Below are 23,469 nucleotides of genomic sequence, written 5' to 3'. Positions count from 1 at the left end.
GCCATCAGACCCAGCAGCCTGAGGGTCATCCTGACCGAAACCCGGGATAGAGGCTGAAAGATCGGAATCATAGCCCGAATATCCCAGACTCGCTGTTCGGGAGGATAAACCCGAAACTGCATTGTGTCCAGAACCGCTTCGATGAAGAGGAGCTTCTGAGAGGGGATCAGGTGTGACTTTGGCACGTTGATGGAGAACCCCAGTGAATGCAGGAGGTCGGCCGTAATCTGGAGGTGGGAGACGCCTGCCTGGGGCGAACCCGCCTTTAACAGCCAGTCGTCGAGATAGGGGTAGACTGGAACCCCTGACCTGCGCAGATGAGCTGCAACCAACGCCATCACTTTCATGAACACCCGAGGGGCGCTGGTAAGGCCAAAGGGGAGCACGGTAAACTGAAAGTGCTCGGGTCTACTGTGAACCGCAGATGACGCCGGTAGGCAGGCAGAACGAGGATGTGAAAATAGGCGTCCTGCAAGTCCAACGCTACCATCCCGTCTCCAGGGCAGACAAGACCTGAGCGAGCGTCAACATTTTGAACTTCTCCTTCCGGAGGAAGCAGTTGACGTTCCTGAGATCCAAGATAGGACGCAGGCCTTTGTCCTTATTGGGCACCAAAAAGTCGTGGGAATAGTAACCACAACCTATTTCTGGGTCAGGAATGCGCTTGATCGCTCCCTTGGCCAAGAGTGCCGAAACTTTCTGGTCGAGAAGGGCCAGATGATCCTCGTACATGCGATGGTACTGCGGTGTCATGGATGGAGGGGTAGTCTCGAAGGGGAGGTTGAACACCTTTCGTGGCTACGCAGGGCGGGTGGTGGAGAGACCCAATTACCTGGTGGTAGCCCGAGAGTCCTTAAAGCGCTTCAGCGCGTTGTCTGCCTTGTCACCAAAAAGGCGACAGCCATCAAAAGGCATGCAGATAAGGATGGATTGGACATCCCCGCAAAAACCAGTCAAACACAACCAGGTGTCATAGAGCTACTGACGTGGAAATCGTCCTGCCAAGTGTGTCGGCGGTATCCAGCCCACAGCGGATGGTAAATTTCACTGCGTCTCTCCCCTCGGCAACTGCACGGGAGAGCATGACCCGGGCCTCCTCCGGGCACTGTGGAAGCACCTGCGCTACCGTATCCCACACAGAGTGGGTATAATGACCCAACAGAAATGCATTGTTTACCGACCGCAGTCCCAAGGTGGCGGAAGAAAACATTTTCTTTCCAAGGTGGTCCAACCTTTTGGATTCCCTATCGGGTGGTGAGTTAGGGAATGCGCCTTTGGAAGTAGGGGCTTGGACCACCAAGTTCTATGGGGTGGGGCGTTTGGAGAGGAAAGTGGTGTTGCCCGGGGCCGTTCAGTGGCTTCGAGCAATCATCCTGTCCACAGGAGCCCCCGTGTTAGGCCTGGACCAGGTGCCCAAAATGATGTCCGTGAGGGCTTCATTAAACGGCAGCAGGGGCTCTGAAGAGCTCGCTGCTGGTTGAAGGACCTCTGTCAGGAGGTTAGTCCTGACTGCCATGGTAGGTAGCTCGAGGTGGAGAGCCTTGGCCGCTCTACGCAACACCACTGCGTATGACAACATGCCATGGTCTGGTGAGGTATACAGACCACTGGCTTCCCCCAGTTCCTCTCTCCAGTGCGGCTCAAAAGTCAACTGGTCGGTCAAAGGGTCCCCAGACCCCTCCCAGTCCTCCTCACCCTCCTCTGGCTGGTCTCAAAGAGCCAGGGTAGAACAGGGGCACAAAAGTACCCGTTGGTGTCGGATTCAGCATCGGTAGATGCCTGTCGGACTCCGTGTCTACCTCGAGGTGGAGGCCGGGGTCGAAGTCGGCTGGGGACACAGCCGACACCGGTTGCGGACGTGGTGCCAGTGGAATCGGCACCGGGGGAGGCGTAACAAGGTCTACCGGTGCCGATCCAGGCCTGGATCCAAGGTGACCCTGTGGCACCGAGCCCAAAGGAGCGACGGTGGAGTCGCGCTGCCCAGAGATGGCATGCATCGCTTCGTAGAAACTCCGAAGCTGTACAGGAGTCGTATCGGGTCCCGGAAATGAAGGGAAATCCGAAGTCAAACCAGCGGTCTCGGCACGCGGAGCTGCGGGAGGGGCACCACCCGCATCCCTCATTGCGTCGGCCGACGGACGGGGAGAAGTCGAAGAGCGACAATGCTTCTTCGACTTCTTCTTGTGCTTCGACTTACCTGACCCGAGTGTGAATACTTAGATGAAGATTGGTGGTGGCTCTGCGACCGGTACCTTGACCAGGACCTTGAGCGACGCCGAGCCGACTGCCGGGCCTCGAGTAGCTTTCGGGACCGCTCCCACGGCCATGGTCCTGCAGTCGGAGCAACACTAGGGGTCGTGCTCCAGGCAATAGAGGCACACGCGGTACAGGTCCGTCACCGGCATCAGTGGGTTACAGGAATCGCAAACCTTGAACCCGGGCATCCCTCGTGCACCAGGAGTCAATAGACTCAAAAGACGAATTCGACAAAAGTCGAGAAAAATGTCAGTCAAAAAGTGACTGGAACTACCGCTCTCTCCAGATCTGCGCTTGCTGGCACGAAAAAAGAAAGAACTGACGTCAGCGTGTGAGGGCGGCGTCTATGTAGCTACCGCGACGTCACTGACGTCAGCGTGTGTGGGCGGCGTCTATGTAGCTACCGCGACGTCATCCCGGCGACCACGACGCCGAACGCGGAGTCAACCGACGCCATCTTCCGATGCGCAGGGGTACTGCTGATGAAAACTTTACGGATCCAGTCTGACGCCTGGGGGTAATTCTAAGGTAAGGATTCTATAACGAACTGTTTCTTTCAGATAAAGCTTCGTACATGTGGCCCAAAATCTGGTAGTTCAGATACACCACTGGATTACACTTATTGTGCCGCTGGGTCCTGCGTCTCTGCTTCTGCTCTCCACGTGGGACATAAGGTACAGGAAGCCAGGAAGAATAGCCAGGCTCCCCTGACCAATCACAACGCTGCAATGCAGCGTTGTGATTGGTTTTGAGAGTCCTGGTTGGACGCTAAACCAGGCAATGGGGGCCAGAGCATGTGCTCCACGCAAGCTGTAATGCAGCCTGCATGGAGAACAGGGAAAGTGCACGTGACTCTTTTGGGCAGCACGAAAGGGCTGACCAAACAGTCATTGCGCATTAAGGAGTGAGTAAACCACTCCTCCCCTGTCCTGCTCTGAGAGGAGAGCAGCTCCACCTGCCCGCAAAGGAAACACAAAATTATAACAACTCAAAGTTATTATAGGTATTAAAGTTTTGCACTGCTCAAAAGCAGTGGGGCGATGCTCCTCCACCATAACGTAGGAGCCGCCACTATTGAATATTCTCAAAGGGGAAGGGGTCCCATGTGGACCCTTTCCCATTTGCAAATTGGTACTACTACCTTTCAGTAGTCTGTAAAAAAAAAATGTTTTGGAACCGTAATTCGGTTAAAAACATTAATACATATCATTTTGATTCAGTATTTGTAGCACGCCCTTTCCACATACTAAACTGCAAAACCGAATTGCAATTCGATAGCAAGTTACCGAATCGTAATTTGGCTTTTGTGCATTACAAAATGCTTTTTTTTGCGGTCACATCAGGCCGTTTGCAACCTCTAAAAAATGTGTACATATGGTCTATAACCTTTTACATATTACAGACTGTACACAGCTGTAGTTCCTAATAACATGCAAAAATGTTAAAATTCAAAAATTGGGTTATGCACATATTTTGCAAGCAGTGAGGAGCTGGTACACAGCAAAATAAATGCAACTTCAATAGACCTGTTTGCATGCTTTAATTCTGTTGGTGTTTTTTTATTTTTTATAGAAAGTGTCGTTCCTGCCAGATGTGTCATTACAACAGCAGCCATAGATGTGCACCATCCGAACATCTCATCCGACCTTTTCTCAGCAGAAGTGCCAACCAGGATAGAGAGAAATGGTACGTCCACAAGCATCACCTCTGACAGTGGTTCTAGGTCCCCAGAAAGCTCTGGAACTAGAGCCCAGAGCATCAGCAGTCAAAACTTTGGCTCCTCCACAGACTGCAGCACAACACGCGAGGAGGAGACATCAGAGTACTGTGCTCTGACCAGTGCCAGGGCCATGAAGGGTGGTGAAACTGAGCCGGTCAGACACAGGGTCAACCACGCGGCTGTGAAGGAACTGCTGTCATCTCTGTCAGACGACTCCTCCTTGACACAAAAGGTACTGGATCCAGTCAACTTCAAGCTGCCTTCTCCAGCCGGGTCCTCCAAAGTCAGCCCTGTGCTTGAGCACAAAGTCAACTTTTACAACAAGAGGAACCAGGAGGGGGTGGATGTCTTTCACATAAGTCCAGTCTTTCACTTTCCACAAAACACCCCAGCCTTTGACGAGAAACACAGGTCTTTGGAATCCAAAGAAAAGAAATTAAACAGGTTCCCAGAGTCCTAGCTTTCTTTGGTAGATCTCAAAATGAGCCCTTTGGCATGTCCACCAGAACTAACGTAGACAGCGGTACCTATATCGGCTGGACAATGTGTTTCTGTGTGACGTGAATCGGTTTGGTATCATGAAATGCATGTATTCTAAGAGCCAGCACTGCAATACACTGTGCAACTGTCGCTTTGGAAATGAGTGAAATCAGAATTAATGTTGGTAACGACCTCAAATATGTACAGATTCTTAATCTTCAGTTAGTGGTTTTTAGGCCGTTTATACTGAACTCTGAAATATTCGCCATCATTATCAGGTCAGGCTTCAGCAGGGTAAAAACACATTCTCTGTGCCAGATTTCTTACATTGCCTTTGTACATGACAATTCTAAAAACTTTGTACAAAAATTGCAATATTTTTGATCTCCAGACAAGTTTTTGCGATTACTTTGAATGATGCAAATTAAAGCGATCTTAACAATGATACATTTATTTTGTGTATGTCTTTTTTAAATTGTATACAATACACAGTATTTAGAGACACAGCAAATTAAAAATGCAAAATTATTGTTGTGCCTGTGTAAGGCCGCTTTTATATGGTCCAGAGAGCAATGTGCTCTAAGAAGATCTTTCAAGACACAGACACATTCAAAAGATAAATGTTGGGGAAGATTTACTGGGAAGTCATGCAACACAGCAAAACAACTTGCTGCGCTGCATTGCATGAGAGGGAGAGAGCAGAAATGCATAATCACTCAAAACAATGCCTCTTGGCACACCTTCTCGCCCATCCCTGAACAGGAAATCTACAACACTCTTCTAACGATTAACCCCTCAAATCACTTCTTGTACCCCTTACCTCCTTTATCCGAAATGATAAAAACCTCTATTCTACCCCTATGGTCAAAGATCGTAAACGCCTCCCTGAGACAAGGATCCATACCGGACTGTCTCAAAATAGGGCAGGTCACACCTATACTAAAGAAGTCTGACTCCCTCCCCAAAGATCTTAACAACTACCGCCCTATATCCAACATCCCCACTCTGGCGAAATTACTGGAAAAATGTGTGCAAATACAACTATGCAACCACATCGAGATATACAACCTCCTAGACAAACACCAATCCGGCTTCCGACATGGTCAGAGCACTGAATCTGCACTCACCCACATAATGGATGACATCCTAAAAATGCTTGACCACAATGAATCATGCCTGTTGATAATTATTGACTTATCCTCCGCTTTTGATACAGTCAAGCATGACAACCTACTGTCCTTACTGGAACGAAGGATGGGCCTAACTGGCTCTGTGCTACAATGGTTCACCTCCTTCCTAAATAACAGAACACAAAGAATTAAGACGAAGAATTCACTCACTCTCTCAACCCTCCATGGTCACCATCGGGATTCCACAGGGCTCAGCACTCTCACCCATCCTTTTCAATTTATTCATGGAACCCCTGAGCACCAGGCAAACGCTCTGAACTCTGCAAACATTCTGTATCACCTATATGCGGACGACACTCAACTGTATATGAAAATCTCCCAACCAGAAGACTTCGTCTCCCTAAATGCTATTCTACAGAATGCTCAAAGTTGGCTCACTGACAACCACCTCATGCTTAACACCAAAAAAAATGAATTCCTTCTTATCTCCCCTCCCAATCACACCCCCAAGATAGACTTATGGTTGAAGCATCTAACTTCCTTTGACTGTGCTCCCCACATTGACTCTGCAAAATCCTTGGGAGTCACCATAGACAAACTCTTGGACATGCAGACGCAAATCAATATTGCCACCAAGGGAGCTAATCATCAGATGAGCATACTAAGGAAACTCAAGCCCTTCCTCCCACAGAACGACTTAAAAATGGCAGTACAAGCCCTAGTGCTACCAAGATTTGACTATGGAAGCATCACCCTATGCGGTCTTCCCAAATACAAGCTTGCCCCTCTGAGGCTTCGCTTAACGCTGCGGCCAGATTGGTCTCAGGAACTAAAAGATATAATCACATTTCTTCAACCTTCAAAGCTTTGAACTGGCTACCCTACGAGGCTAGAATACACTTAAGATCGCCTGCATGACACACAAAGCCCTGCATAGCAATACCCCCAGCTACTTAGCACGAAAGCTGGAGCGTTCAGGAGGATGCAGACTATTGCGTAGTGCGAGTTCATTACTACTGAAACCACAATCCTTCCACAAAAAGAGAACTGATTGCAGAGCATTCACAGGGATCGCTCAGAAGATTTAGAACTCCCTAGCTCCAGTGGTTCGCGGAATCACTTCCTTTACCTCCTTCAAAAAAGAAGTAAAACTGCTCCAAATGAACAAATTTGCATCGTAAGACTGTAATTCTATGATGACTACCAGTATCCTATGCTACCCTTATAACACGGTCTACCTCTTTTGTACTGAATGACGTATATCGAATGTATGCATACTACCTCAACCACCTAATATGTAATAACTTGTGTATTGTAAAGCGCTCCGATTCCCTCTTGGATCATTCCTTAACCCCTTCCATGCTCATGACGGAACGATTCCGTCATGAGCATCGGTTGAGCTGTGCTCATGACGGAACCGTTCCGTCATGGCCCCGCCCGCGCTCGAACCCTTCAGCACCGCGGGGGAATCCGCGCAACGCTGAAGGGGTTAATAACTACTAGTATCCTATGCTACCCATATACTCCTATCTACCCTTTTTGTACTGTTTGGCGCAACAACTGTATTTTGTAAAGCGCTCTGATTCCCCCGTGGGTCATGGTCGTGCTATATAAAACTTTATAAATAAAATAAAATAATCTACTAAGATTTCCCTGCGCTAGTGTGCCGTGTGCTGCCTAGCGTCAATGCAGGCATCCTTGCACCATGGTGCAAGGGTGCATGCGTTACAGGTAGGATTGCTTTTGTGCAGGACGGAGTTACTTTCTGCACAAAATCAATCCGAGGCGTTTTCCTCTTTCTGCGCATGTTGCAGAGTGCAGCACACGTGGAAAGAAGAAATAAAAAGTAGAAAAATATATTTCTCCTCATTATGCCGCACTTGAGAAGACGTACCATTTTGACGCAATCCCAGGTTTACTGATTTTACTAAATCTGGGATTGTGTCAAAATCCATGGGTGGATGAATAGGAGTGCCCATAGAACGCCTTATCAACGCAGTGTAACTCAAGGCAGCGATTTGCCCCCAGATTTGCTAGCAGTGATGGGAAAACGCTTTTTTCCACAGGAAATATAGCTGTGCACCCACAATATACCCTGAAAGCGGTTTGCAGATCAAAGAAATCCATGAACTGCCCTTTACTCATCCTTGCATAGGACACACCAATGTGTGAATAAAGACATTTGCAATAAGGTCAATAGGTATGGCTCACGGTCGTCTAAACAAGTATATTGAAAAAACACACACACATTTAATTACTAGGAACCAGTAAAAGGTTTGAGGTGAAAACTGATGAAATGATTGTAAAAAAGTTGTAAGCCAAAATGAGTGTTCATCATACTCGGCTCCTATGGCAGTCCGTTCAAACCCATGGGAGTCCAAACAAAGTCAAGAAACCGTCTTACAGCCTAACTGAGGTTTGATCAGTGTGGGATCAATGTGGCAGAGCAGACCGGCATGTGGGTTTGGGCTATGGCGTATATTGGCACTTTAAGGAATTTTATCAAAATCATTGATTTCTTGTGAGCACATTATTCCCGGTGTGCTAGTGAGTGTAGTAAAGGTTGTTGAAAGTCTTTAAAAAACTCGATATCTCTGTTGTACGTGCACCAGATCCATTTCTTAAAGTCAGCCCTTGACCATTTGAGCACACAGTAGTTTGAGTGCCTCTGCAGCGATGCTCTGAGGAGGAGATGGCAGCACCGGAAATAGAGAAAGGTTTACCTTCTGATGGATCAGTGCAGCTGTCTCTTCAAATTGTTAAAGATACATTTGTGTAGATAAGCTTTTGTGATGTTTTTGTCTCAGTACAAGACTTCTGCATGACGAACAAGTTACTTTTGGTAACCCTCTTTTTGAGAAGTACCCCTGGGCGCCGGCAGGTGTCGCAGCATCGTTCCATACTCAGCGTGACGAGCTCGGGCCTATGTTCGCGCCACCCATGTGAGCTGATATCCGTTGCTTTCTTGACACTTCCACGGCTACAGACACAGAGCCAATCATGTTGACTGTAATCGGTTTGCCGATTCCTAAGGTGGGATCCTTTTAGGTGAAGAGACCAGTTAATGGGACGGAGAGACGGGAGGGTTGCTGATGAATCTGCAGAGAGTCTCTACCAGAAAGAGCGCTTCCAAAGCTAGCTTACCCTTTGAATAGATAGCCAAGCAATACCTCCCGGGTGGCGGGTCCATGAACTGACAAACTAAAAAATGTGTGCCCTTCTCAGCAGACCTGATTGGTCTTATCAATAGAGCAGGGTTCGAGTCGGAGTACCATGCAGGTGGACGGCGTCCCCTCACTTATTTTACCGGGTTTTTACCGGGTGGACGCCGTCCCCCCTGCCCAAAAGCTGGACTTTCAATTATGGTGTTACTTGCCCACACGGCCGCTCCGTCGACCTCCCTTTACCCGGTGACTCGAGAGATCCGTGCGATTGGAATTTTACCTGCATTATTACTTTTATAATATTATGCATAACGCAAAGCAAAGAGTTGTAAAACCAGGACTGGCTGACATCGCCCACATGACAGTGGAAAACTTGAGAGCTCGATAACTGGAGCAAATGAAGCCACACATTCACTCTTTGGCCTCTCTGGGGCGAGATCGGAGCTCATTCAAAACGCTGCTCATGCGCTGGCTTCTCTGATGCAAACGCATCTAAGGGGTGAGCGAGGGGAGGCAATGAGTCTGATGGTGCAAGCCACCTTTCGGGACGTCACTTCCTGTCGTGGCGTCACTTCTGGTGACACCACCTAACTTGGAATATCCCCCCACTACTTTTTTTTAGGACTTTTGCCCTGCAATAGAGCCTCGTAAACCTCTGTAGTGACGCCCATGTAGCAGCCTGGCAAATGTTGAGAAATGGCACCCCACATGCCAATGTAGTGGTAGCAGCTTTGGCTCGGAAGAAGGAGCCTGCAGGCCCTCAGGGGGCTGTTTGTTGGTAAGTGCATAGAAGATCTTAATGCAGAGTAAATTCCAGTGCATAATGGTCCTTTAATGCACAGCCTTACCTTTCTTTGTTCCCGTGAAGCCAATAAAGAGCTAATCGGTCACCAGATGTTCCATGGAACGATCAATATAAAAGCTGAGAACCCTTTTCGTATCCAAAGGATGAAGACTCTTCTCCATCTTAGAGGGGTGAGGTGCAGCAAAAAAAAACGTCCAAAGGGTGATGTTCTGATCGTCATGAAAGAGTCCTTCGGAAGAAAGGACTCTCGAGTCCGCAGAACCATCTTATCCAGGTAGAATGTGGTGTAGGGTAGGTTACCAGAAAGGGGCTGTAACTAACTGGTCAATCTGATGTTGTAGTGTTAGAACGGTCTCTCTCTTCGCAGGGACACCCCCAAACCTTTTGCCTTTTATCCTCCACTTTTTTGCAGAGTTCGTTTTTTGTTGATCATACAAATCTATGCACTTTAGTACTCGTTAGCAGTAGTAATGTGCTTGTGCTCGCTTCTTTAAACATGGTTAAATTGGTAAACACCTGATTGGCATGTTTAATTTACTTATAAATCCCTTGTAGAGTGGTATACCATATACCCAGGGCCTGTAAATGACATGCTACTAGTGGGCCTGCAGCACTTCTTATGCCACCCACTTAATTAGCAGCTTAGAACATGTCCCAGGCCTGCCATGTCAGCCTGAATGCAGTTTTAAACTGCCAATTCGACTTGGCAAAATAACCAACTTTCAAAGCCTTAAACTCCCCTTTTATTTAATACGTCTCCCCTAAGGTGGGTGCTAGATAGCTTATAGGGTACGGTGAATTGTTATTAAAAGCTTCACACAAAGGACTTTTTACCTCCACATTGTCACTACTGACAGCTTGGAGCCAGGGCAGGAGAGTCAGGAAATTCCATGCACTTCAAAGAGACTTTCTAGACGCTTCGACTACCTTCTAGAAGAAGTGCACTAGGTATAAAAATAGAATCCTCAGACCCACTCTTCAGTTCACTCCTGGGCCTGCTATGTTATGTTATGTTATTTATTCTTTTGTATAGCGCACGGCTACTCAAAAAGAGTGTCCCGGCGCTTTTGGAAAAGGAGGGCTGCAACACAGTAACATAACAACGTTAAAAGGACAAAAGGACCAAATGCCAGACAAATACATCCAGGAAAAAACAGGCTACTGGGTAAACAGCCAGGTTTTAAGGCCTTTCCTGAAAGCCAGTAGGCTGGTAGCTCCCCGCAGAGTGAGTGGTAGAGAGTTCCACAACTGTGGCGCCAGAAGTCCAAAAGAGCGGCTTCCCAGGCGAGCTCTCTTTACACGCGGAACAACCGCCAGAAACAGAGAGTCCGACCTCAAAGACCTGGTCGGCTGATAAAAGACCAGTCTCTTTTGCAAATACTTTGCTCCCACCGCGTGGAGAGCTTTGTAGGCCAGAGTCAGAGCCTTGAACACGATCCGTTTCCGGATCGGGAGCCAATGCAAAATTTTCAACAGGCCTGATACACTGGCCCGTCTATTTAATCCGAAGATAGCTCTCGCGGCAGCGTTCTGCACCACTTGGAGCCGCTGCAGCAAATACTCCGGCAGGCCCAGGTAAAGAATGTTAGAATAATCCAACCTGGACCCGATCAAAGCCTGCACTGTCAGCTTCCTATGCTCCTCAGACAGCAGGGGAAGGAACCTCCGCAGCATCCTAAGGATGCCGAAGCAGGTGCCCGACACCCCCAGGATCTGGGACTTCAATGTTAACCCCTTATCCATCTTGACTCCCAAATTCTTAGCAACTTGGGAGGAACAAGACGGGGGAAACATACTAATTGGCCACCAGGCCTGCCAATCTGGCTCTGTGTCGCACCCAAAAAAGAGTACCTCCGACTTATCGGAATTGCACTTGAGGCTGTTCAGTTGGAACCATTGAAAAACAGCCCCAAGGCAATCCCGGATGCTCTCCCCGTTAAAGTCTCCTCCTCTCTTACATGAGAAGAGGAGCTGGGTGTCGTCGGCATAGGATACGATCCGGGCCCCATACGATTCCACCAGTGCCGCCAACGGGGTCATGAAGATGTTAAATAGGGTCGGGCTCAAGATAGAGCCCTGTGGGACCCCGACTCCCAGAGGCGGCATCACGGCGGAATCTGGCGAGGCCCAGACCATTTGCCGGCGGCCGGCTAGAAAGGAGGAAAACCAGCCGAGCACCGTCCCCCGCAGACCTATCTCAGAGAGTCTTACGAGGAGGCCATCATGGGGGACGGTGTCGAACGCCGCCGACTAGTCCAACATTACCAGCATGGCTTTGCCCCCCGAGTCCAGAACCCCTTTAATGGTTTCTGAGACCTCAAGGAGCGCCGTCTCTGTGCTGAGATGGGAGCGAAAACCTGACTGGGTGTCATGCAAGATCTCATTGGTCTCAAGAAAATTGGAGAGCACAACCTGAACGTGCTTTTCCAAAATCTTCGTGAGAGCCGGCAGCAGAGAGATAGGCCTATAATTGACCGGGGCCTTCGGGTCTAGGCCTGGCTTTTTGAGCAATGGAATCACCATCGCCTGCTTCCAGGCGTACGGGACCACTCCCAGACTCAGCGAAAGATTTAACAGCGGGTTTGCCAGTGGATTGATCACCTCCGCAACTTTCGCTAAAAATTTAGCAGGGCATGGGTCGAGAGGCGAACCCGATTTAAGATTGCCCATTAGCGCTAAAGAGTCAGGGGCAGAGAGCGGAGGAAACACACTCAGCGTCACACCAGGCCCAGCCCGCGGGGATAAAGTGGTCTCAGGATTAGTCTGGCCCATGGGCCCAGGCGATGGAAAAGAAGCCTGTATGCGTTGGATCTTGCTCGTAAAAAAAACAGCAAGGTCCGAAGCCCAGGTACCAGACGGTTTTTCATCCGAGATGTTAGACCGTGGGGAAATAAATTCTCTCACAATGGAGAAAATCTCCCTGCAGGAGTTAGGAGCCGCATCTATTCTCCTGGCTAGATAAGCTTTTTTTTCCAGGCGAATGTCTCGGTGATAGGCCTTGACCACCGTTTTATAGGTCAGCTTGGCTGCAGTATCATATTGCGCCCGCCAAGCTCTCTCGGCCACCTTACACTGCTGCCGCGTAGCCGACAGTGCAGCGGTAAACCAAGGCGCAGAGACCCGTTTCGGTGTCAGGCGGGATGTCAAATCCGGGGCAAGATCATTCAGCCTGTCTAGGAGCCAAGCTTGCAGGGTCTCCAAGTCCCTATCCAGATCGCCAGTGAGGGAACATGGATAATCCACAGCAGCCTGGGCCAGCATCTCTGGGGTCACACGATGATATGCCCTATGGACACGACCCTGTTGCTGTGCCAAGGCAGCCACCGGTTTGACTGTGCCTTTGATCGTAAATTTGGCAAGCAAGTGGTCTGACCATAGTACTGGTATAATCTCAACCACCTCAAGAGGGGACGACGAGAACACCTGATCAAGAGTGTGCCCCTTCTCGTGCGTAGGCTCCTGCAAATGAGGAATCAGTCCCAACGAGGCCATAGCCTCAGAAAGTTTGATAGCAGCAGGGTCAGACGGATCATCCAACCGAAAGTTAAAATCCCCTGCCACGATGCAGTGTTCCGCTTTCAGGGCCAGCCCCAGCAACACGGAGTCCAGACCTTCAAAGAACATACCGGGTGCACCAGGTGGTCTATACACAAGTAATCCCTTAACCGACTGATGTGGCGACAGAGTGATAGAAAAAGCGAGAGTCTCCGAGCCTCGTATGTCCTTCCCTGGCAGGATCGCACAGGACGTGCCTTTCTTAACCACCAATGCCACTCCACCACCCCTCCCCTTGGCTCTATCCTTCCTGAAGATGTTATAATCAGGCGGGATTGCCATAGCGACATCTGGGTTGGAGAATTCACCCCACCACGTCTCAGTAAGCATAAGACATAGTGGCTTCACTGTATCTAGAAGCTCAAATATGTCTTGCGCATGTTTACACGCTGACCTGGTGTTTAATAGCATGCAGCGATAACCCACATTGAGGATATTATTGTTGGGACGAGATAACTGATCGCGGTTAGGGCGCCAGCCACAGCCAGGGCAGCAGAGTTTCCCGCGATGGCGTCCGGGAAAGACCGTACGGCAACCCGTGGCCAGGGTATCAAAGGAGCGCAGTTCCCCAGGGGAATAATGCAGCACTGGTGTCCCAAAGGGAGACATCCCTGGTATTTAGAATCCTACCCGCCGCTCCGATCGTCTCCGGGACGCTGACGGGCGCAGACGGGCAGGACTCTGGCTTGACTCCGGCGCGAGTCCGGCGCTACCGCTGCGCGTCACCGCTGCGCGCAAAAGGCGAGCATTAAGTAGGGCTCACCTGTGGTCCTAGTGAGCGCTAGAGCGCTCAAACAAGTGGCACACTCGCTACTCGCCACCCCCAAGATGGCGACCGGCGCCAAACACGAAGGCGCAAGGAAAGATGAAGCTGATCCGCAAAAAGCGCGGTGAGGGGCCCAATTTAAGGTGCAGGTATGTGGGCACAAAGGTAGACTAAAAGCAAGGGCAAACACAAATGAAAACAAACGAAAATACAAAAAACGGTAATTTTAAAACAGAAGCAGCGCTGTAGATTACAATTCCGACAGCATAGCGCGCGCGCGTGCTATTACCTTCTCCAAGGTCGAGCTACTGCCAAGCTCACCTTAAGTAGGGCTCACCTGTGGTCCTAGTGAGCGCTAGAGCGCTCAAACAAGTGGCACACTCGCTACTCGCCACCCCCAAGATGGCGACCGGCGCCAAACACGAAGGCGCAAGGAAAGATGAAGCTGATCCGCAAAAAGCGCGGTGAGGGGCCCAATTTAAGGTGCAGGTATGTGGGCACAAAGGTAGACTAAAAGCAAGGGCAAACACAAATGAAAACAAACGAAAATACAAAAAACGGTAATTTTAAAACAGAAGCAGCGCTGTAGATTACAATTCCGACAGCATAGCGCGCGTGCGTGCTATTACCTTCTCCGCGAGCCTGCGTAGGGACTCAAAGAGGACTGCCTTCTGCTGTGACCTGCTGCGTACTCTGAAAGACTGCTTTGCTGTACCTGGAAGGACTGCTTTGCATACTTGAACCCTCAATGGCCAGCCCTGCGTCTTCACCTGAACCCAGGACTAGCAGAGTGACAACAAGGACTAGTTTGCTGGCCTCCTGTTCATAGCCATGAGGACACAAAAGGGTCCCACCATCTTGAACCCACATCTGGACCCAGCCCGAGTGTGTCCTGTACCACCAGACCCTTGCTTGTGGCGCTAAAGATGCCAAGATAGCTTAAATCGAAAACTGAGGATTAGAAATTGTTTCCCTAAAAAGGGCTCTGTGAACTAAGAGGAGACCGGGAACTTCGTGCTTGCCTATCCGCCAGAGGTGCATCGCTGGTCAGATGGACTTTGCTGGTTTTCTCTCTACATTGTGCGCAGCAGTAAATCCTGTTCAGCGGTCCTTCGCCAGAGGGGTATCCGAGCCCCAGGAACTGTCTTTGAATGAAGCCTTCCGCCTCGTCCTGATGGACTTTTCCGACTTCCATAAAAAACCAACTCAATCCAAACATAGAAAACTCACTTTGGCTTTGACCCAAGGCTTCCCGACAACAACACTCCATCCTCAGACACTGCCTGCAGCCTTGCCCTGCTGAACTTTGCCTTCTCAGAACATTTTTCTCTAAATTTTCATTAAGTCCAAAGATAAGCGCTGACCTGGTCCAATCCACATCTTGTATTTGACCTGCGTTCCATTCTGATCAGCCATATTTTTCGACTTTAAACCAGTATCGTGCGACTAGATGTCCGTGGTTTAAAAATTCATGAGTCCGGTTCTACGAATTGGATATTTGTTGTTTGGTGTCAAATAATTTATTTAAATGTATCTTATTTTTCTAAATTAGAATGGGATTTTTCTTATGCTGTGTTTGTACTTTATTACTGTTAGAGACAATGTGTAAAGTATTTATGCAGCACTCGGCTGACTGCTTTTTGTGCCAAGCTACCCAGGGTTAAGCAAAGGTTTATTTAATGACTTTTTGTGGTACACCCGGCCAGGGAATGTGGCTGTTGCTTAACCAGGGCTCACACTAAAGTCAACCAACAACCTAATTTTTCACATACAGCAACAAGGAAGACGGTCTTGAGGGTCATGAGCCTGAGAGAATAACTGTGGACGGGATCAAAAGGTGCGCACGAGGAATGTGGAGACCAAATTCAAGTCCCACTGGCGAATATTCAATGGAAAATGGGCAAACATGTAGTAACCCTTTGAGGCTACGCATCACAATGGGTGATTTAAATAATGTTGACTGGTCCAGAAAACCTAAAAAGGCTGAAATAGCAGACAGGTATCCTTTGACAGCGCCCAAAGCAAGGCCTTGCTGGGCGAAGACCACAAACAGCAGAACATTGAACAGTTTGCCATGGAGTGGTGCAATCTGTTTAGCAGCGCACCAGACTACAAACTTATCTGTACCCAGGCGAATACAGATTTGGTAGAGCGACACCTGGCTTCCAAGATGACATTCACAAGTTCGGTAGGAAGGCTGAAAGAACTGTCCCTATTCAATCTTCAATGATGAAGGTATATATTGGGCAGATTTGTGTACAGAACCCTGCCCTGCTGCTGCAACAGGAGATCCTCCTGAAGAGGCTGCCTGATAAGCAGACAAATGTTCATGCCCAGAGTTCAGGATACCATACTTTCCATGCCCAGTCTGAGACCACGAGGATGACGTAACGGTCATCCCCGATTTACTTAGGCACTCAGGGCAGGAGAAGTATCAGTGAGAAGACGTCCAGGAGTCCCAAGTTCCATTCGACATGGAACGCATCTCTGAGCATGAGACGACTTTGAAACTCCAACGTGGAAAAGTGCTGACTCTCAGAAGTAGCTACAAATTTGAGTCAGGTCTTTCCCCATTTGCAAAAAAATCCTGCACCACCTTCCTATGAAGCTGTCAATTGTGATCCATAATGCGTCAACAGATTAGGTTGTCTGCTCTGGCATCCAGCGAACCCGCCAGGTGGTGTGTCACCAGAAAAATCCCTTGACAATCTAGCTACATCCAGAAACACAAAGCAAAGCCTCTTGACACAGGGTGCACAATCCCACCCCACCCTGCTTATTGCAGTGCTACATGATGTTATTGTCGTCCATGAGCAAATGCACCAGCTTCCCTTTGATTGAGGGCAAGAAGGCTTTCAATGCCAAGTGAATGGCTTTCAGCACCAAAAGATGGATATGGGAGCCAGGCCTCCGCCGGAGAACAGATGCCTTTGATTCCAACTCTTTCAGATGGTTACCTCAACCCAAAAGCGATGCATCAGTCACCACTATGAGCTCTGGGTGAGGTAAGGAGAGGAGTCTGCTACAATCCCAATTGCGGTCCTACAGTCACCACTGCAGATCTTTTGCAGTCTCTTCCAAAATCTGGCCCAGATCAGAAAGATCCAAATGGTGCAGCACTCACTGGGACTTCAGATCCCACTGCTGAGCCTGCATATGCCATTTGGCATAATTGACCATCAAGGTGCAAGAGTCGATCAGTCTCAGTAGCCTCAGAGAAATCCAGGAAAGAGGTTGAAGCATCGGAATCATAGCCTGAATGTTCTGGACTCTCCACTGCAGTGGGATAGGCACAAAATTGTACTGTGTCGGGAATGGCTCAGATGAAGGGGAGCATGTGCAAAGGAGTCAGATGTGACTTCGGCACATTGATAGTGAACCCTAATGGGGTGAGCCAGCCTTTAACAACCCATCGTCGAGGTGGGGAGAAGAGTGGACCCCCGACTTCCAACAATGCGCTACTACTACCATCACTTTAGTGAACACAGAGGGGCGCTGGTAAGGACAAAAAGGAGCAATGCATACTGAAAATGCTTGTGGCCTACCGTGACCCACAGGTAACACATGTAGGCCTGCAGGACAGGGAGGTGTAAATAAGCACTACCATTCAATTTCCAGGGTCGAGCACAAACCAGATCAGTGCCAGGGTGAGCATTTTGAACCTGTCCTGCAGAAAGTCATTAAGAATGCAGAGGTCTGGGGGCGTGGCTTGGTGCCTACTGGAATGGCGGTGTAGCTTTCGAGCTCCACTAGGGCCTGCGGCGTTGCCCGTGATATCCGACATTTCTCTGGACCCCTGAGGATAGAGGGGATACGGCGGACACTCTGGGGGCTAAGGCTGGGAGGAGAGATCGTGTTTCCTGCTCCCGCTGCACACGACAGCGGTAATCCAGGGCCGGAGCCGGACTCATCAGCGGCGCATCGGCCGCGACTCAGGTGGGCGGAGTCACGTAACCCACCGGCCCGCAGCGCGACCCGAATGCTGGGGACTGGCGCTACGCAGGAGTCGCGGCTTTCGGCCTTCCACTGGGGTGAGCGCCTAGTTGCACGGAGGCCTCCTGGACAACTACCCAGGCACCGGGTAGCCTGCTACAAAAACGCTGAGGCCCGGAGACTGCCACTATTGGTGCCTCCCCTGCACGGCCGCGGGGCTGAGTGCAGGATCCGGTGCCCCGTCTTCCGGCACAGGGAGACAGCGATTGAGTGGAGGGGGAGCTCCCTCCTGCCTCTACCATAGCGGCAGCACTACAATAGCGGAAGCGGGAACCGGAGCATCGAGGGTGAAGGAGCGGACACCAGGGCTGTGCCGCCAGTGCAGGGTCGGCGGCGAGTGGAGGCGTGTGGGGTCTGACGATCGGGTGCTGCGCCGGAGGAGACACGACCTGATGGGAGTCTTGGGGGATACTGTCTCCCCCCCGACACTATATAGGACCTCTCCCATGTGCTGCATCACAGTGGCAAAACTGCCATAGTTTCGGCCCTCAAGAGTGGGGTTCTGGAACAGTAAGGGCACAGTACAGACTCCGGCCCTCGGTCATCTGTCGGCACCTGGACTCAGCAGTCCTGGACTGTTAAATTCGACATAATCGGTGGATTCAGTACACACGCTCCCTACGAGCGCTACTAAGGGGGACGACCTCACATGAGAGAGGCCCGGTGGGAACTACGCGGAAATACGGACCGGACCGGGACCCCTCCCCCTCTTGCATTATCTTGTGAGCAACTGCGCAGTTACCAGATCTACATATCAGGCTTCCCAGATGACCATAACCCTTGGCCTATAATACCGAAGCTCCTCCTGTCTTTCCAACAGAGGCGGACTGCCTAACCCTCACACGGCACTATGACAAAACCAAAGGGTACTGCAACGTCGGTTCAAGCCAACAAGATGGACAATTATGCGAAACCGAGACAGAGTGTGGTCATAGATACAGCGAATGAGGACGTCCCACTCACAGAGGAACCGTCCATCAGTTCAATCATGACAGCTATACAAACCGTTGGAGTCAACCTGGGAACGAAAATTGATAAGGTAACGATTGAAATGAACCTTATGCGGGCAGATATGCGGAAAACGTCTGAAAGAGTCACGGCCGCGGAGGAAAATATAGGAGAGCTACAGACCGCAACACGTAAACTGGAGGAGAGGGTCCAGACACTGGTCCATCAACACAGAGAAATGGCACTGCACCTGGATGATCAGGAAGGGCGCGCCCGGCGTAACAACATACGGGTGGTCGAGGAGCCCGAAGGAGCGGAGGGGCCCAGCGTGGACCTCTTACTGGAAGACCTTATTCCCAATCGCCTCCAGCCTAAGAGACTCTCTCCGTTGTTCTCAATTGAAAGGGCACACAGGGCCCCGATCCCGAAGCCAAGGCCTGGTGCGCCGCCTCGCCCTATCATAGCACGCATCTTGAACTTCCGTGATCGGGACGCTATCCTCCAAGCGGCAAGAGCGAAGGGGGACCTTCCCTATGAGAACGCGACGATCCGGTTCTTCCCAGACTTCACTCTGAGAGTGCAGCGAGAACGGCGATCCTTTGAAGGTGTCAAGAAGGCACTTAGAGAGAAAGGACTTAAATATATGATGTTTTTCCCAGCCAAGTTAAAAGTCATCGACGCGGACAAATCCTGGTTCTTCACGACGCCGGAGGAGGCGCAACGCTGGCTCGAGGACGATCCACCCAAGTCCCAGCGCCGTTGAGAAGAAGCAAACCGTGGAAAGGCCAACCATCGTCCTGTGGGCTCCTCACACTGGCGCGGAGAAAGATTACGCTCCCAGTCCGACTCCAGGGGTTCCCAGTCTGGCAGCCCTGACAGTGATACAACCAGCACTGGAAAATGAAGGTCTGCTGGGACTGAACTGGTCTGTAGATTTTTCTTTTCTTACCCACCTATGTGCGGGAGATAGAGATTTTCCAACTGTATAACCATACTAGATCCCTCTCTGCTAATTGGGGGCTACATTGGTGCCATACTGAATTGATAATGGAACTTTAATGACTATTATGGACCCTTGGTGTATGTTGGGTGTCGCTGTGGGCCCGAGAGGGAGGGACTATTGGGCGCTAACGCCACACGACCCTACGTTTGATGTTTTTCATTTTGGGGAATATAGGCACTCTGCTTTTGGGGTGGTGGGTAGTTGTAAACCTACTAGGCAGGGATGCAGGGAGGGGGGATGTATTCTTTGTGGGGAGGGATGAGAGGGGGTTGTTAATCCCAATTTTTGTCATGATGATGGGCATCGCACCTGCCCTCCATTTTCTCGAAGAATGTGAAATTCTGTTCATGACAATGACTCGCTTGGGAGGGGATGGTAAAGTGCTTCACCCAAGGGTGTGTAATGTTTATTTACAAAGTGGGAACGTTCTACATGTTAAGGTTACAAGAGTTATTGATCTGCAATCCTCGACATACAGTCACTATGGTACTAGGCACACACTGGCCTGCGCTGCTCGACATATCTGAAAGAAACACGTTAGTTAGATTCCTCACCTTAGAATATCCCCAGGCGTCAGACTGGATCCGGAAGATTTTTCGTCAGCAATACCCCTTGCGCGTCGCTAGGCGTCGTCTGCGGCTCCGCGTCCGTCGTCGACGTCGTGCGCCGGAATGACGTCGTCAGAGTACTTAGACGCCGCCCTCGCGCGCTGACGTCAGTTCTTCTTTTTTCCGCGCCAGTAAGCGCAGATCCGGGAGAGCTACCCCTTTAGTCACTTTTTGACTAACTTTTTTCGATCCTTTTTGATCTGTCTCGACTCCGGTGCTGGTAGGATGCCTGGTTTTAAAGCCTGTGCTGACTGCAACTGCTTGATGTCGGTTACGGACCATCACCGCGGGTGCCTTTACTGTTTGGGCCTCGACCACGACGCGGAGTCGTGTTCGGACTGCAAGGCCCTGACCTCGAAGGCTAGACGGGAGCGGTCCCGTAAGCTTCTCGAGCTTCGTCACTCGGCTCCGCGCCCCTCTCGATCCCGGTCCAGGAGGAGGTCCAAGGATCGGTCGCGGAGCCGCAGCCGACGTCATCATCGATCGTCTGGCTCCAAGTCTTCGGGTAAGTCGAAGCACTCCAAGAAGTCCAAGAGGCGACACCGCTCTTCGGACTCCCCTCGCCGGTCGCGCGACTCGGCCGAGGGTCAGGGTGGTTCCACCCCCGCGGCTCCAGCGGAGCCGCAGGCGCCGCGCAAGTCCCCATACCCGCCGGTCCCTGGGACTGACGAGACGCCGGCGGAAGTCAGTGCCTTCCTCTCGGCCATGAGGAACCTGTCTCCGCCGTCGACGCCCGCTGGCGCGCCTTCGGGCCCCGCGGACCCGACTGGGCAACCTTGCCTGCCGGCGGCTCCGGCCCCGGCGACGGCTCCGGCCTCGATGCCGCAAGTGCCCGAGGGACCCGTTCCCGAGTCCCCGCCGATGCCGGTCGACCTCGTCACGCCTCCTCCGCCGGCGTCGACACCGGTACCACCTCCGACGCCGGCTCCGCTCGGCATCGAGCCCCAGTTGAGCCCCGCTCCGGGCCCGGCGTCGATGGACGCCGCGTTCGGCGCCACTGGAGACACATTATGTCTATCGCCCGGCTCCGATCCTTCCTCCTGCATACCAGGAATCGGATGATGGGGCGAATGGGAGGGATCCGAGGATCCTATGGCCGTTCAGGCTCAACTGTCACAGGACTGGGCAGATGAACTGGGGGAGGCCAGTGGTCTGGATACCTCTCCAGACACTGGATTCTTCTCTCCTCCGACTGTGGCTTCGGAGGAGGGTGCTGCTTTCTCTGTGGTGCTGCGCAAGGCAGCCGCAGCCCTTGGGCTCGAGCTACCTGCCGTGGCTGTGAGGACTAACGTCCTCACTGAGGTGCTTCAGTCTGCAGCAAGCTCCACTGAGCCTCTGCTGCCATTCAATGAGGCCCTCACTGACGTTCTGCAGAGCACCTGGTCCAAACCCTCCACAGTTCCTCATGTGGACAGGAATGTCGCCAGGCGCCACCGCCCTGCTCCGGGCGACCCCAGTTTTCTGTCCCAACACCCTACCCCCGAGAGCCTGGTTATCCAGGCCTCTACCTCCCAATCCTCCTTCCCGACCGCTCCGCCGGACCGGGATTCCAAGAGACTGGAACAGTTCGGCAAAAAGCTGTTCTCCTCCCTTAGTTTGGGCCTGCGGTCTTTGAACACCGCCTGTCTCTTGTACTGTTATTCCCACTCTCTGTGGGATACGGTGGAGGACGTGCTGCCCCTGTGTCCGGAGGAGGTCCAGACACGACTTACCCAGGCTCTGGCCGATGGGAGGGATGCAGCGCGACATGCTATCCGATGTGGGCTTGACACTACGGACTCGCTGGGTAGGGCGATTTCTACCTCAGTGGCGCTTAGACGTCACGCCTGGCTGCGGTCCACATCCTTTTCGGGCGATGTCCAGAGCACCCTCATGGACATGCCCTTTGATGGCACTCGCCTTTTCGGCGAGAAAGCGGACAGTGCGCTGAATCGCTTTAAGGACTCCCGGGCTACGGCCAAGTGCTTGGGCCTCTCGGCCCCGCGGTCGCACACTTCTGCCTTTCGCCCCTTTCGTGGCCAAGGAAGGGGTGCCTCCTCACGTACGCCTAGCCACCAGCCGCAGAACCAACCTGCGCGCGGACGTGGTTTCCGCCGAGGCGGTTCTGGAGGACGACGCGGTCAGCTCACATCCACCCCGGCAGCATCCGCCTCAAAGCCTTCCTAGTCCGAGCTATCAGGCCCATTCCACGCCAGTGGGCGGCAGAGTTCGCCATCACCTGCTCCACTGGCGGTCCATCACATCGGACAGGTGGGTGCTGCAAATCGTCCGAAGGGGCTACTCCCTCCCCTTCGAGACGACCCCTCCAGCCATGCCACCGCAGCACCACCGTATCTCGGGGGATCATTTGAATCTTCTCCACGAGGAAGTTTCGGCCCTCTTTGCCAAGGGGGCCGTCGAGCGCGTTCCGAGCCCAGAAGTAGGTCGTGGTTGTTATTCCCACTACTTTCTGGTTCCCAAGAAGGGCAAAGGGGGCCTACGCCCTTTCTTGGACCTCCGTGTAGGAGAGTAGGGTCTGCAATCCTATGATCACCCAGATTTTTTTGCTTTTTGCTTCATTGGTTTACGACTTTCCCTGGCTGTGGGCCTGCCAATCAGACCCACAGCCTAGCTGTTCTCTCTCGAAATTAACACACATGTACATTAGGTGCATCCACTAATTGGAACTGGTCCGCCTTATCAGTCCCTGTATCAGCATACCACAGGTATCCAGGGCATCGGTGTACCCAGGGCCTACCAGGGGCTGCAGCATGTATTATGCCACCCCTGGATGTCCGCCCAAATCTGACACAACTGGCTGCACGACAGCTGGGGCAAGGTGGTGTAATCACCCGTTGCTGTAGGTGTAGTATTCCTATACCTAACCCTAGAATGGACACATGGATTCCTATCAGTCACTCCTATGGCAGGCCTTATCAATACTGAAGGCAGAGTGCGGGGAATCATGTGGGATGGTGCTCTGGCGCGAGCTGAGCCCGTCGACGGCTTGCGGAACCAAATCCTAATAGCCGTTCCATGGTGACGCGGGCCAACTACCTTAA

General features: G+C 51.3%; 1 protein-coding gene across 4 annotated transcripts in view; it reads left to right on the top strand.

Moving 5' to 3' along the window:
* TMEM266 (transmembrane protein 266) overlaps positions 1-4,902 on the top strand; it is a 628,375-nt gene extending 623,473 nt beyond the window's left edge. For all 4 annotated transcript variants that reach the window (XM_085643695.1, XM_085643694.1, XM_085643696.1 and 1 more), the window contains one exon: positions 3,829-4,902. In XM_085643695.1, coding sequence (XP_085499821.1) covers positions 3,829-4,436 — 608 coding nt within the window. In that variant the 3' untranslated portion in view covers positions 4,437-4,902. The remainder of the gene's footprint in view (positions 1-3,828) is intronic.
* The last annotated feature ends 18,567 nt before the right edge of the window (positions 4,903-23,469 follow it).

This window comes from Triturus cristatus, chromosome 3_1, assembly GCF_964204655.1.
Source record: "Triturus cristatus chromosome 3_1, aTriCri1.1, whole genome shotgun sequence".
NCBI classification, from domain to species: Eukaryota; Metazoa; Chordata; class Amphibia; order Caudata; family Salamandridae; genus Triturus; species Triturus cristatus.
Note: the sequence above shows the minus strand (reverse complement) of the source record. Positions and strands in the feature narration are given on the sequence as shown.